The sequence below is a fragment of the Folsomia candida genome, unplaced genomic scaffold, assembly GCF_002217175.1.
Source record: "Folsomia candida strain VU population unplaced genomic scaffold, ASM221717v1 Fcan01_Sc005, whole genome shotgun sequence".
In the NCBI taxonomy this organism is placed as follows: Eukaryota; Metazoa; Arthropoda; class Collembola; order Entomobryomorpha; family Isotomidae; genus Folsomia; species Folsomia candida.
The window spans coordinates 8929578-8942193 of NW_019091197.1; the positions used below are offsets into that span (position 1 = coordinate 8929578).

Sequence of the window (12616 nt, forward strand, 5' to 3'; positions counted from 1 at the left end):
ACAACACGAATCAAATACATATTTATCTTGATAAGATGAGCAGGATGTCCATGAAAATAATTATTTTGTTTTTCTGCACCCATCCCGAGCACTGGGCAGGATATCACCTTATAAATACTATATAAGCCTTCTTGAAGGATATAATTTTCCAACACGTGCAGCATGCTTCATGAAACGATTTTGGCAATGAACATAACATGCATTTAAATGAAAGACAACATGTTTTGAATTTTTGCAAACGCGATACATATTTATGCACCTTTTAGAATTTTATTTCAAATTACGAAACGACAAATTTAATTTTCATGTATTCAATTAATTTTGACATTAACCAAGCCAACATTAATTTTGCCTGATCAATCGAAAGTTTCGCACTTGCAGTTGCCATCCGGCCAAATGCAGGCGAACCCTTTTTGGGCACATCGGGCGTGACAAAGTGCTCTCCTTATCCCATTGCAGGCACCTTCAATCTGCAAATTTACGGAATGCTTAGCTTTCTTTGGTGAGCACTAAATAGTTTCTCTTAAAAACACTAAACAATAGTGTAAACCTTTTAAAAACAAACTGAACTCCGGATTCTCGAGTAAATTCACTCTCAATTCATGACAATAGACTTTACTATGGATTTTGTACAGTTTACCTAATGTTTTCACAATCCAGAATGGACCTACTTTTTAAAAGGGTAAGATTATTTTCAACCGCTAGTTTTAACATGACGTTACAGACATTAATTTAACTTACCATGTTGGCCTCAAGTATGCAAAACATTGCCAAGACGAGGATTGTTATGAAAAATAAGGTTTTCATTTTTACGGTGTCGATCTTCTTGCGGGGTCAAATGTTAATATCTGTGTATGAAAGTTGGATTGGTACTGGATGTGGAGGATGTACAACATATTTCCTTAAATAGGCGGATTTTGAACAGATTACAAATTTAGATGCCGCAAAATTCTAAGAATTTGGATGTGGGATTAAGTGAAAAGAGCTGATTCCATTAATAATACAAAGTTTGCTCACGACAAATATTTAAACTCTTTACGATACAAGCTGTACAAAAGATCTTGAGCACCTGCTCGCATTGAAATTTGATAGAGCAATAAAAAACGTCTGGCAGCCAACATCTGTTATAAATAAGTTTCGTTAAAAAAACATTCCACAAATATGATAAATTCTGTGAAGTAATGCTACGCATGTAGATAGTTATGTTGTTATTAAACTGTATGCTGCTTCATAATTCTATTAAAAACCTGCCATTATCGTGTCATGTAGTGTTAACATTTTATTATGTAATTTCCAATAATCGTCCCCAGTTTGTGCCATCTGCCCGTATGAGATAATGAATTCAGCACATCTTCTTACGCTGGGATATCGACACGTATGCCAAACTTAAGCACCTAATAATTTAAATTAACTAAATTGGTTGTTACCTCACTTTAGGTAGAGTAGGATTCAAAGTACAACTGGATACATTTTTTGCTAACTTATCTAGTATTGTGTACTGATATTGCAATACTAATTACATATTTGCACATATTCGTTGCACAGCTTGTGGTTTGATGACGCACATAAAAAGTACTAAAATTTTCCATTAAAATTTTCGGTTTAAGTGGTATTAAATGTGAGCGAAACACATGATACTAACAATGCAAGTCTTTTACGTGTAAAACTCAGATTTGCATGGGACCAATTTTATTTTGCTCGGCACAAAAATAAGCATACCAGTATTTTTGCATTTTTTCTAATGCGATAATTTGAGCGCTAGGCGCGAATTTTAAAGGTTTGGTTAAGTAAAGTAAGTCGTTTCGAAGAACCATGTTTTCGATTTTTTTGATTCCCGCTCAAATTAAAAAAGTTAGAGAATCTTTAAAACCCGAGGTTTTGGCTGGAGAACAGTTTAAAATTCGCGCCTAGCGCTCAAATTAGCGCATCATAAAAAAATGCAAAAATACGGGTATGGTTATTTTATGTGCTGAGCAAAATAAAATTGGCCCCATGCAAATCTGAGTTTTACACGTAAATGACTTGCATTGTAAGTGATGAAAACATCATCGCCGAGTACAGTTGTAACTACGTACATCAGGATAAGCTTTCATGCCTCGCGTTTCAACGTAACCAAATACACTGATTTCCATTCATTTACTGTACAAATTCATATCTTTTTTGCTCAAATGTTTTCAAGAAGCCAACTGCAGACGCACATATTTAGGTCCTAATTACGACTACTCAAAATCACAATTTAAATTGCTAGCATGTTAAGAATGAAGAAATTTCGACTTATTTCCACCATCACTTACACCCAATTTCAAGCTCTTCAACGCTTCACAGTACTCACTGAATGGCTCTACCTTCAGTACATCACGTTCGACAGGGTGACATGGATGATACGGATGACACATCGCTCAAACCTGGTCCCCTGGTATATTCAGTCCTGCCTCGTCTCCATGACAGCAGTTACTTTATTAAGTAGCGCCAGCTACTTTATGCGATCGGTTAGTTAGTCTGTCCGTCTGTCTGTCCGTCTGTCTGTCAACACTATAACTCGAGAACGCATCAAGATAATCAAAATCGGTTTGCGGCATCATACACATGACCCCAGGGGGAGGATCCCGTAAACTTTTGGACCACACCCCTCGGCGCCAGGGGGTGTGGTCGCATGCTTGCGCTACTTATGTATCGTGCTCTGCCGCACTTTATTCTATCTGGGAATTAGAGACCTCTACGTTCCCGATTATGTCTTGTCGTTAACGGCATGATTTCCCAATCCCCCACAAACAATCGTCCTAAATTAAAAATATATAAAAACCTCATCGTTAATTAAATTTAGAGAATTAAAATTTAGCAAGAAGCCAATTACGGAGTGACAACGCCAAATGGGCCGCTAGTCTTCCCAGTCAAGGAAATCTCGGCATTATTTGCAACCGCTAAAGATACCGTCGCGAAGACGATGAAAATAAGGAAGGAACGGGACATGATTTGAACCTGAAGTTGGGCAATTTATTCATCCGACTCGACTAGATTTCATTGCCGAAATGTGCGTCATTTTTATATTGGTCGAATGGTTGAATGAGGTAGTGGTAAGTTGTGCCGACAGAGTTATCATGATCGATTTATGTTCAATGTATGTACCTCATAATTGTATTCAGGTACATATTTAAGTATGCAGGTTTAGAGACACACTTAAAAATCTGGTAAGGTCATATATCGTCGGACTACTTCTACAAGGACCTAAGTGCAGTCTATACTTAATTCTAAAACGACCTAAGTGCACAATAACCTATAACTTTTATTTTGCACTTAAGTTGATTTAGAATTAAGAATCAAGTGCACTTGGGTCTTTTTACAATTAGTCTGACTATATATACTCCGTGCTGGTATTGATTTGATTTGGTAATAACTTTCAACTGGATTGGTACTAGTTTGTTTCCATGTGGTAAATTTTTCATTACCGTAATTAATTGGTAATGATCGTTATTACCGCGCTGGTAGAGTCATATATGCACTCCGGTAGATGACAATTTATTACCAGTTTATCAAGAGTGCATGGATGGCTTTGATTTGTTTGCCACCCAGGGTTTAACTTCTTATCCCGAGTACGGCGTTATTAGTGGCAAATGCGTTGTACATACAAGGACACAAGTTAAGAGGGGAGCTTTGTTTTATCAATGTGAGTTAAGAACGGTGGCGTTTGGATAATTTAAACAATGCAAACATTTTTGGGTACCCAATGTACATAAATGCTTAAATTAAACTGTATGTACCTCAGGCCAGGGCTTAATTTTAGTGGCCAACACTATTTGTCAAATTAATGTCAGTGATAATGCCCAGTCGTAAGCATAAACCCACCTACCAGTGTTGCGAACGATACGATATAGCAACATTTCATATCGAAACCGTATCGTATCGTATCGAATCGGTCGTTTGAAAACTTTTCGATACGATACAGGGCTTCGTATCGTATCATATCGTACCGTATCGAAAATCGTCGATACGACACGATATATATCGATTTTATAAGTCGAGTTTTAAAAGTTGATATATTTAGCTGAAATTAGTGTAAAAACGACTCAAAAACAACAAATACATGTGTTGGAATTTCAAATTTTATATATGAGTTACCCCATCGGTCCTGATAGTAAATCAGAATGTTTATATTTCGAAAATTATGTGCTAAATTCTAGAAAAATTTCACAGTAATTGACACAAATTGTTTTGGAAAATATTCCAACTATTTAGTGTTATAGTGGAATAATTTGATGAAGATAAAAGTGACGTATTACAGTAGGAGATGATGCTAATAATAACAATCATAACTACTTTCAGAGCATATGGAAAATTAAGCTTTTTCATTCAAGTTTTAAACTACCGACGTAATATGATTTATTTACTAAACTATAAATACATTCATGTAACACGTTTTCTGCTTTCCCATCATGCTTTCGATGTGGAATGGTAGAATAAATCAGGTCATGATGAACAAGGTCATTTTATATTTTGACGAATTTCATGTTTCGATATATATCGAAAATTTCGATACGATACGATACGATGTGGGGCTTATATAGAAATCGTCGATTCGATACGACATATCGTATCGTATCGAAACTTTCGATACGATACGAAGGCGTATCGTTTCGTATCGAAATCGTATCGAACGATACGATACGATATATATCGAAATCGATCGGAACACTGCCACCTACTTGTAAATTAATGTTTGAACCCATTTATGTTCGGAATATTATTTCCATATGATAGCGGAATACGTAATTTTATTTTTTATCCTTCTAAGGATAAAAAATAAAATTACGAGGATTGTTTGCCGGCACAGCTGTTGTCCGAAATCCAAGTCTAGAGAGTATACCGAAAGGAAGCTTTCCCATCTATATTTTCCTTTTCCAGGTATATATACTTGAACAAAAAAATAGTATATTATCTAATACTCCATCTCAACTCAATGTTTGCATTTTCATGAAAATTCCAAGAATTTGGATTCATATTTTCTTCACATATTTTATTAAGACATGTGACTAAATTGTATGTGATAAAAAGGTTGGAACACAATTTCCGTATTGAGCTGAGTGACAGGACTTTGTTTTTTTTAAACACAGATTTAATCACTTGTAATCACTAAAATTGCTAATGAAGATTGGATGTTATTCAAGTCGATTCTCATTCATCAGCGCGTATTCATAAAAACAGCCACCGTATGTATGGCATACATACGTACATTCATAGCCTGATAGACATATCTATTAATGTCTCTGTCCTAACATGACGAAAAACCAATTACTCCACCCAGCCTTAATAAGCGTAATAAACTCAATTTGCTAATGACTCATACGTATGCACAGTGGGCCAGGTATCATAAATTTTGGCCAAAAATACAAATCAGCCTGAATGTCTCAGGTAGCCCCATCAATGGGGTACCATTGGAAAGATCTCGGCCGGAGGATTCAGAATATATATACTTTGTGGGGTTTGGGACCACCCCTGAGTATTTAGAGACCGAAGAATATTATGGAGTTTACGTCGATCTACTGCTGTGTTAATTCTCAATCTCCTCCTATGTTAACCTGTACATATCTAGAAAACTAAAACTCAAAAATATTGATCGGTCTCTAAATACTCAGGGGGTGGTCCTAGATCCCACAAAGTATATATATATTGAATCCTCCCGCCAACGATACCCCATTTATGGGGCTATGTGAGATTTGGCCTTATGACTCTTGCCGTTAGAGCGTAAATATTTGTAAATGGCGAAAAATTAAAATTCGTAACGAATCTGTAAACACAACTCATTCAGATCATTTTTCATCAATCTAGAAGGAAATCCATCCAATATTGTTCAAATGCCAGCTATTTGAAAAAAGGGGAAACATGAGTTACGTTGGCACCTTACTCAGTCACCGTCCCCTTAAATCCTATCGCTCTGTTATGGGTGAGGCTGGGGCAAAATGAAACACAATAAAATCAGTTGAATACTTATTGCGAAGGAGACAGTATTACTTAGATATTTTACGGACGGGCGTTAAAACTGTTTAAAACTGTTTGCATATGATATATACAATCTGGCGCACCCCTACGACTCCGTAATTTTTGAAATTTCAAAAAGTGGGACGATGTTGGGTGTGTTTCGCAAACAACAAGACTAAAGGAAAACAATGATCGCAAAAAATCAGCCGGAGCAGCCGGTGGCGAGCGGTGGCGCTTGTCGAAACTTGTGCCCACTTACTCAAATGCTTTCTCTGAACTTTGGAACCCTGTTACTTTGAAGCTGGAGTTTATCAATTGATGACATTTTGCAACAATGTTAATGGCTTCATACTCCGTTTATCTGGTATTCAATTTACCCTGTAGCTCACACTCAGTTAATGGCCACCAAATCACATGTCCTGGCCCACTGTGGTATGCAATTACCGTAAAATAATATTGTCTCACGTTTCCATCCCAACAAGTCCAACCCTACTGACGTTATAATGTTTAATGGTATCCCACTTGTACGCATTCAAAGTAAAAAAAAAAGTATATATGTACATGCATCTCCTGTCTCACATTCATTAGAGATATTCTCTTCCCAATGCCTCCTCATATTTAACTCTCTTCAACCCACTGAAACTATTGACAAAATGGAGCTATTTTATCTTCGCCTTTTCCAAGTCCTCGGATTTGTCCCCGTTTCACTGGAAACTTTCACTAATAGTAAAACCATAACAACTTCTTACCCTCGTCTTAAAAAACTATTCGCCTTCGCCAGAATAAAATACTTTCCAACCTTGTTTTTCACCTGCTTTTCACTTCTCCTCTTCGCTACTTTCATCCATAACATTTCATCATGTTCAACTACTGAAATCCTAAATATCTTGAAATCTCGGGGCACGTATTTTTTCGTTCTCTTCATCAAATCCGTGTCTCACATGTGTTGCGCTACTTTCATCAAGATGGACATGGCACTCGAAAGAAATAAGCTTTTCAATTTTTACAAAGACTTCTGTCTACTTCTGAGCAAATTGGGTTCATCAAAAAAAACTAAAAATCGGTATTATTTCCGGTTTAAGATAGAGTTTGCCACTTTCCTCGCAATAATTACGTACTGGAGTGTGGAAATGTACTTTACCGTGTCAAGAATTTCTCCATCTCGGGAAGTTATTTTTCTCCGAGTGGGCCCAGTCGTGCTGGGATACTATCATTCCGCCTTCGCTTTTCTCCAGGTGTTCTTGCTTATCTGGTATTTAGAAATTTTGAAAAGAATAAGGGCCATGGTAAAGAACCAACTTAAAACTACAAACCCAATGCCAGAATTCCATCGTCCTGGTGACGATATCAGCTCGGACAAGAAGAGGCCCCAATTGCAAAGATACTTTAGAGATAATGACCCTGAATTGAATTCATTATCAAGAAAATGGGATTACAACGAAATAATTGATGTCTATAATAGTGTGAGGGAGCAGGTTGTAGAATTTGGGAGATTGTTTGGTACCTGGGTTGCCTTGGATATTGGTCATAGCGTGCTGCGAATTATATTTTCTGGGTATTTCATCGCCTCAATTATGTCTCGAAAGCAGCCCATGTTTTCGCAAATTGTGCAAAACTTTCTGACCATGGTTGTTTATTCGTACCTGCTCTACATGGTGGCCAGACGAGGGTCAGAGTTGGAATCAGAAAGTCGGGATATGTTAATGGAGTTGGGAAAGTTGGATAATTTGAAGAATTTGAACAACTGCAAGGTAATGTTTGTGCCTAACCCAACTTTTTTAAGATTTAATGAAATCTTCTTTTTTTCTTTTTTCAGACTTGCAGATTACAAAACATGGAGGCAATTCAGATCAAGACGAAATTCATGACCCTAAATTTAGGAATCATCACACCCGTAAGATTTCTTCCATCTATTCATTGTTTGTTAAAAAACATATATAAAAAATTCAAGTTTACCTGGCAGAGTTCAATTACATTGTAAAAAAATGTGCTTTCAATTTTTCAGATTCTTGTTTCTATTTTTTAACGAAAAGTAGCACGATTTGTTTTAGATATATGAATAAACCACTGTAAATTACTTCCTTTCATCCAGATTTTGCCTACAATTACAACAAATTTACTGGTACTCATACAATTCCACAGTACCGACAAAGGTAATTGTTCTACTGCAACAAAGTCAACTTGATGAACAGATTGGAACATGGCCAACCTTGCTTCAAAATTTAAAATTTAAATGGATGCATTTATTAAAATGGAAGGCTTCAATATGTATATGTATAATTTTAGTTGTTTCACTATGATGCAGAATATTATTGCATATTTATGCAATTATGCCCTTCTAAAAAATTGCTATTAATTGAACAAATATGTCAGCTTTATTATTTCGAATTAAAATACAAATACAATAAAGCTACTATAATCGCAACCGAATTATTTTGAATGTGTCTAACTCCACTTATGCTAAGCTTAATAAGCGTGACCTCCCGAGATGTGGGTCGTCTAAAAATCGGCGTCTCTTTAGTGACGTGGCATACAAGCAAACTAGGGTCTCCTAATTACGATAAATTTATCTAAAAATATATGCCTTATAAGAATTATCACTATTATTTGTTCCTTAATAAGACGTGCCAATTAAATTATAAATACAATTTTTCCCTTAAGAAACATTCTAACCTAGTCAAATTCCTCTTAACCCAAATCTCTGCTCGTGTCGCATAGAGTTCGACACTATCTAATCATCCATCTAGATAGATGCAAAAATCAGATCATTCTAAGTACACTGAAGAAACTTCGACTTTTTTATACCAGTCCAGTCTAATTTTTACTAAGGAACATGCTTCGCGGTCCCTCCAATGGTCAGCAACGCTCTGAACGTCCCTTTCACAATTGCCCTTAAAAACTTGAGGACGGAAATCCTCCTCACGATGAACAAGCCCCGTTCTCCGATTGAAAGTGGGTAGCACCCCTTCTTAAACTTGGACATGTATTTCTTTTCTGCCCCCGTCTTAAAGTCCAGACCCTTCCAGGACGCCAACGTTCGTACGGATTGCGTATGAAAACGGCCCGACAGTTCCAACACGATGGCCCAAATAGTCTGCAGAGTGACCCCAAACAAGACAAGCATTCCCTGCAAAAATATGGCTAATTGCATAAAACATATCTTATCGATAAATAATGGACATTTAGGGAGGTATTTCCAGATAGAAATCATCAATTAAAAATATTCGACAAAAGATCGATAGATTTTTTACTCTACATATTTTTTGCACAATCCTGCCGAAAATCTTTGTCTCTGTGGACTTTATTCTGCAGAACTGTGTATGAATAATTATTGTCAGGTTTGCTCCAATTGCCATGATTAAGCTTTTTCTGCAGAAAATTGGGACAGATTTATGGAGGAAAGCAGTCCAAATTTCTACTCTGGAAAGTCTTACAAGAAATCGTCACCAGCCCTGCACCCTCAATATCCCACAAACTTACAATGGAGGTATCCCAACGTATGCTCGCAGATTTGGACGAAACTGGTGTCAATTGATCACAAATTAAATTAGTATGAACTTTGCAAATGCAACTATCTGCAAATGCGCAAGTTTGGCGGATATATTTGCATTAAAAGAGGCGAAAACGCGGCGCCAATTTTACACTTTTCGAATTTTGCCTTACAAATTTGCGAGTTTTCACCTCTTTTTATGCAAATATCTCCGCCAAACCTGCGCATTTGCAGATAGTTGCATTTGCAAATTTCATACTAATTTAATTTGTGATCGATTGACACCAGTTTCGTCCAAATCTCAGAGCATACGTTGGGAGACCTCCATTGTTAGTGCCCTAAGATGTATCATATACGACTAGGAAACTCACTAACGCTGAAGGGATGTTAGCGATCGGTAAATTATTTGAATTTCGCTCTCCTTACCGCCGTGAAGATGTCCAACCTTTCCCACTCCTTGATGACCGAGTAATTGCAGACGAGTGAGAACTGTGCCGTACAGAATTGGAAGACAAGAAACACGAGGCCCGCAGTGCGCATGAATTCCTTGTGGATCAGTTCTATACAGCGGTACTCTCGTGTAAGATTATCCACCTGGCGCAACTCATCACTCGTTTTATACCTCAGGTTTTTATTCTTAGCCCGAAATTCCTGACAAATTAGGGGAAATGCTGAAACTAAGAATTAATTGAATTATATTTTATAACTTTAGCCACTTTAACTTATACCATATTTTATAACTTTAGCCACTCTGCAAACAAGTATAATGCAAAAATAAACATATTTTTCAGTATAGCGGGTGAAAGTAATTATGTAAACCGTAAGTAATTTATTTCTTGCAGCTATTTTACCCTGCAAGAAATGTAAGGCACAATAACCCAACCCAATCTTAATAAGTTTGAACCCCCGCCGCTGTTCCCTCATAAATCGGACGCGCGGCTAGATGGGCAGTTTCATGCACCTTGCATTTCTTGTGTTTCCTACTTCGTAGTCCAAGAAATATGGCAAACCCGCAAGAAACTAAACAGCGATTTTTTTTTTGTTTTTCATTACTTACAAAAGTATACGATCGCTACAGTGATGAAGGTCATAAGCCCGTACCACACCAGGGCGGAAATGAGGCTGGAGTCCGCCACATTCAAAACGAATACTGCCCACTTCAGGATGTCGGAGGCGTTGTGGGGAACGAGTGAGTAGATGTGGGCAGGGGACGATGGGAACAAGAGGAAAAACAAGGGGGCCAAAGGAACCGCTACACTTGGTCCGATTAAGAGAAGGAAGCACAGCAGTGTGGTCACCATGGAGACAAAATCCTTGGTCGGAACGTAACCAGGAACCCATTTGACTGCAAGGAAAAGAGCTTGGATACTAAATTTATAAACTGTGACCATGATTGCACATTTAAACTCTTTCTAAAATTAATCACGCCTTCGATTTTAAGCTAACAAGGGACACTCACGACCTGTCGTTCGTGTCCAGGGTACCCACTATGTTTTTTTAGAATCTACTAGGACCCTAAATGAAGGATCCATTCTTATTTCCGTGTAAAACTCATATTTGGCGCCGTGGCGTGGCGCCAAACTTAAAAATCTGCGTTTTCGACCATTTTTAAACCTCCATAACTTTTAGCAGTTTCTGTTGGATTTTCAAAATTTTGGACTTAAAATGATCACACAGGTCAGACTTTGAAGAAAAAAATAAGACATGTAAAATTTTTATTTTTAAGACATTTTTAAGATTTTTTCGCCGAATTTCCACGTGTAAAAAAATCTCAAAATTTTGACAAAAATTGAAACAATCAATATTTTGAAAAACTTGATTGCATACGAAAGTTGAACTATTTTTTATGATTTTTGGAAATTTTTTTGAAAATCCGCCCAGGATTTCAAAAGTTATGGCGGTTTTAAAAATAAAAACCTACAAATTTGGCGAATTTGGCGCCACGCCACGGCGCCAAATATGAGTTTTACACGGAAATAAGAATGGATCCTTCATTTAGGGTCCTAGTAGATTCTAAAAAACATAGTGGGTACCCTGGAAACAAACGACAGGTCGTGAGTGTCCCTTGTAAGTAAACTAACCTAAACCCAAGGTAAACTTGGCGGTTTACCCTGTAGTTTATTTCGCTTCAAATATCCAGTTATCATTAACTTCTCAAAATGTAAAGATTGTTTTTAAGTGCTACGTGACGTAACTTATGTCCTAACTTATGTGACATAACTTAGGGTAACATTATTTTTCAGAGTGTACAGAATCCTCTCTAATTACCGTAGAAGTCGACGATATACCGCAAAAGCTGATTAATCACGTGCAGAATGTCGTCATCATTCCATTTGATGATTAGAACCGCAAAAAATTCCAACCATGAAATGATCGCGTAGATGTAGCTGATGTAAAAGTGCGAGTCGGAATCCCCTCCGGTCATCGCGATTCGTAGCGTTGCCCACGAATGAAAAACAATGTGGAGCCCGATAAAGCCCAAGCTTAAGAGACATCCCCCCTTCAAAGAGGGTGTCGTGTAGAACAGGCGGGTTTTCCGGTTTAGCCGGAAACTACAAACGCCAATGCTCGAAGCGAGGAGGAATTCGAGGTGAAATATTTTGTAAAAATGTTCCGAATACATTTTGCCCTTTATTTGATTAGGTTAAACCAACTTTGCATTACTGACTTTTCCTACAGAATGAAGGATTTTTCCCTAATAAAATTGCAGGCTGCGTACACTTATGTAAATATGCACGTCCATTTGAATTTAATAATAGAAGGTAGAATAAGGTTTATTAGAAGGTGGAATAACAGAAGAAGTTAATAACCTAACCTAAATAACGGGACATAATACCTCAAATTTTACTTACTGCGGAAGAACCAAAGTGGACAAATTGTTATTGAACTACATACGTGAGTCAAATTGGAGGTTGGTTTCGTATCAGTTTATAAAATCCAGTCCCCTATAGCAGAAGAACTAGAATATTTGCATACATAAGTGACACATTAAACTGGGACGTACATATCTGTATGTATGTTTTTAAATTATAGATTACCTGTGCACATTTACGAATGGTAAAGTCACAACAAGGTAACTTACTTTTCAATTACCGAGCTTCTAATTTTATAGTGTTCTTATGTATGTAAAGGATTCAATATACAGGTTTTGCT

General features: G+C 37.1%; 1 protein-coding gene and 1 long non-coding RNA gene across 2 annotated transcripts; one reads left to right on the plus strand and one right to left on the minus strand.

Moving 5' to 3' along the window:
- Nucleotides 1-246: 246 nt before the first annotated feature.
- Nucleotides 247-1047, minus strand: LOC110850153. Its single transcript, XR_002547937.2, has 3 exons — nucleotides 742-1047; nucleotides 551-670; nucleotides 247-470 (listed from the first exon to the last, which is right to left on the minus strand). It is a non-coding gene; the product is annotated as an uncharacterized LOC110850153 (long non-coding RNA).
- A 5543-nt stretch (nucleotides 1048-6590) lies between these two features.
- Nucleotides 6591-8329, plus strand: LOC118435780. The gene is made up of 3 exons (XM_035852197.1): nucleotides 6591-7724; nucleotides 7790-7867; nucleotides 8066-8329. The coding sequence occupies exons 1-3, from the start codon at nucleotides 6627-6629 to the stop codon at nucleotides 8156-8158; spliced, it is 1269 nt and encodes a 422-aa protein (XP_035708090.1). The 5' UTR covers nucleotides 6591-6626; the 3' UTR covers nucleotides 8159-8329.
- Nucleotides 8330-12616: the final 4287 nt, after the last annotated feature.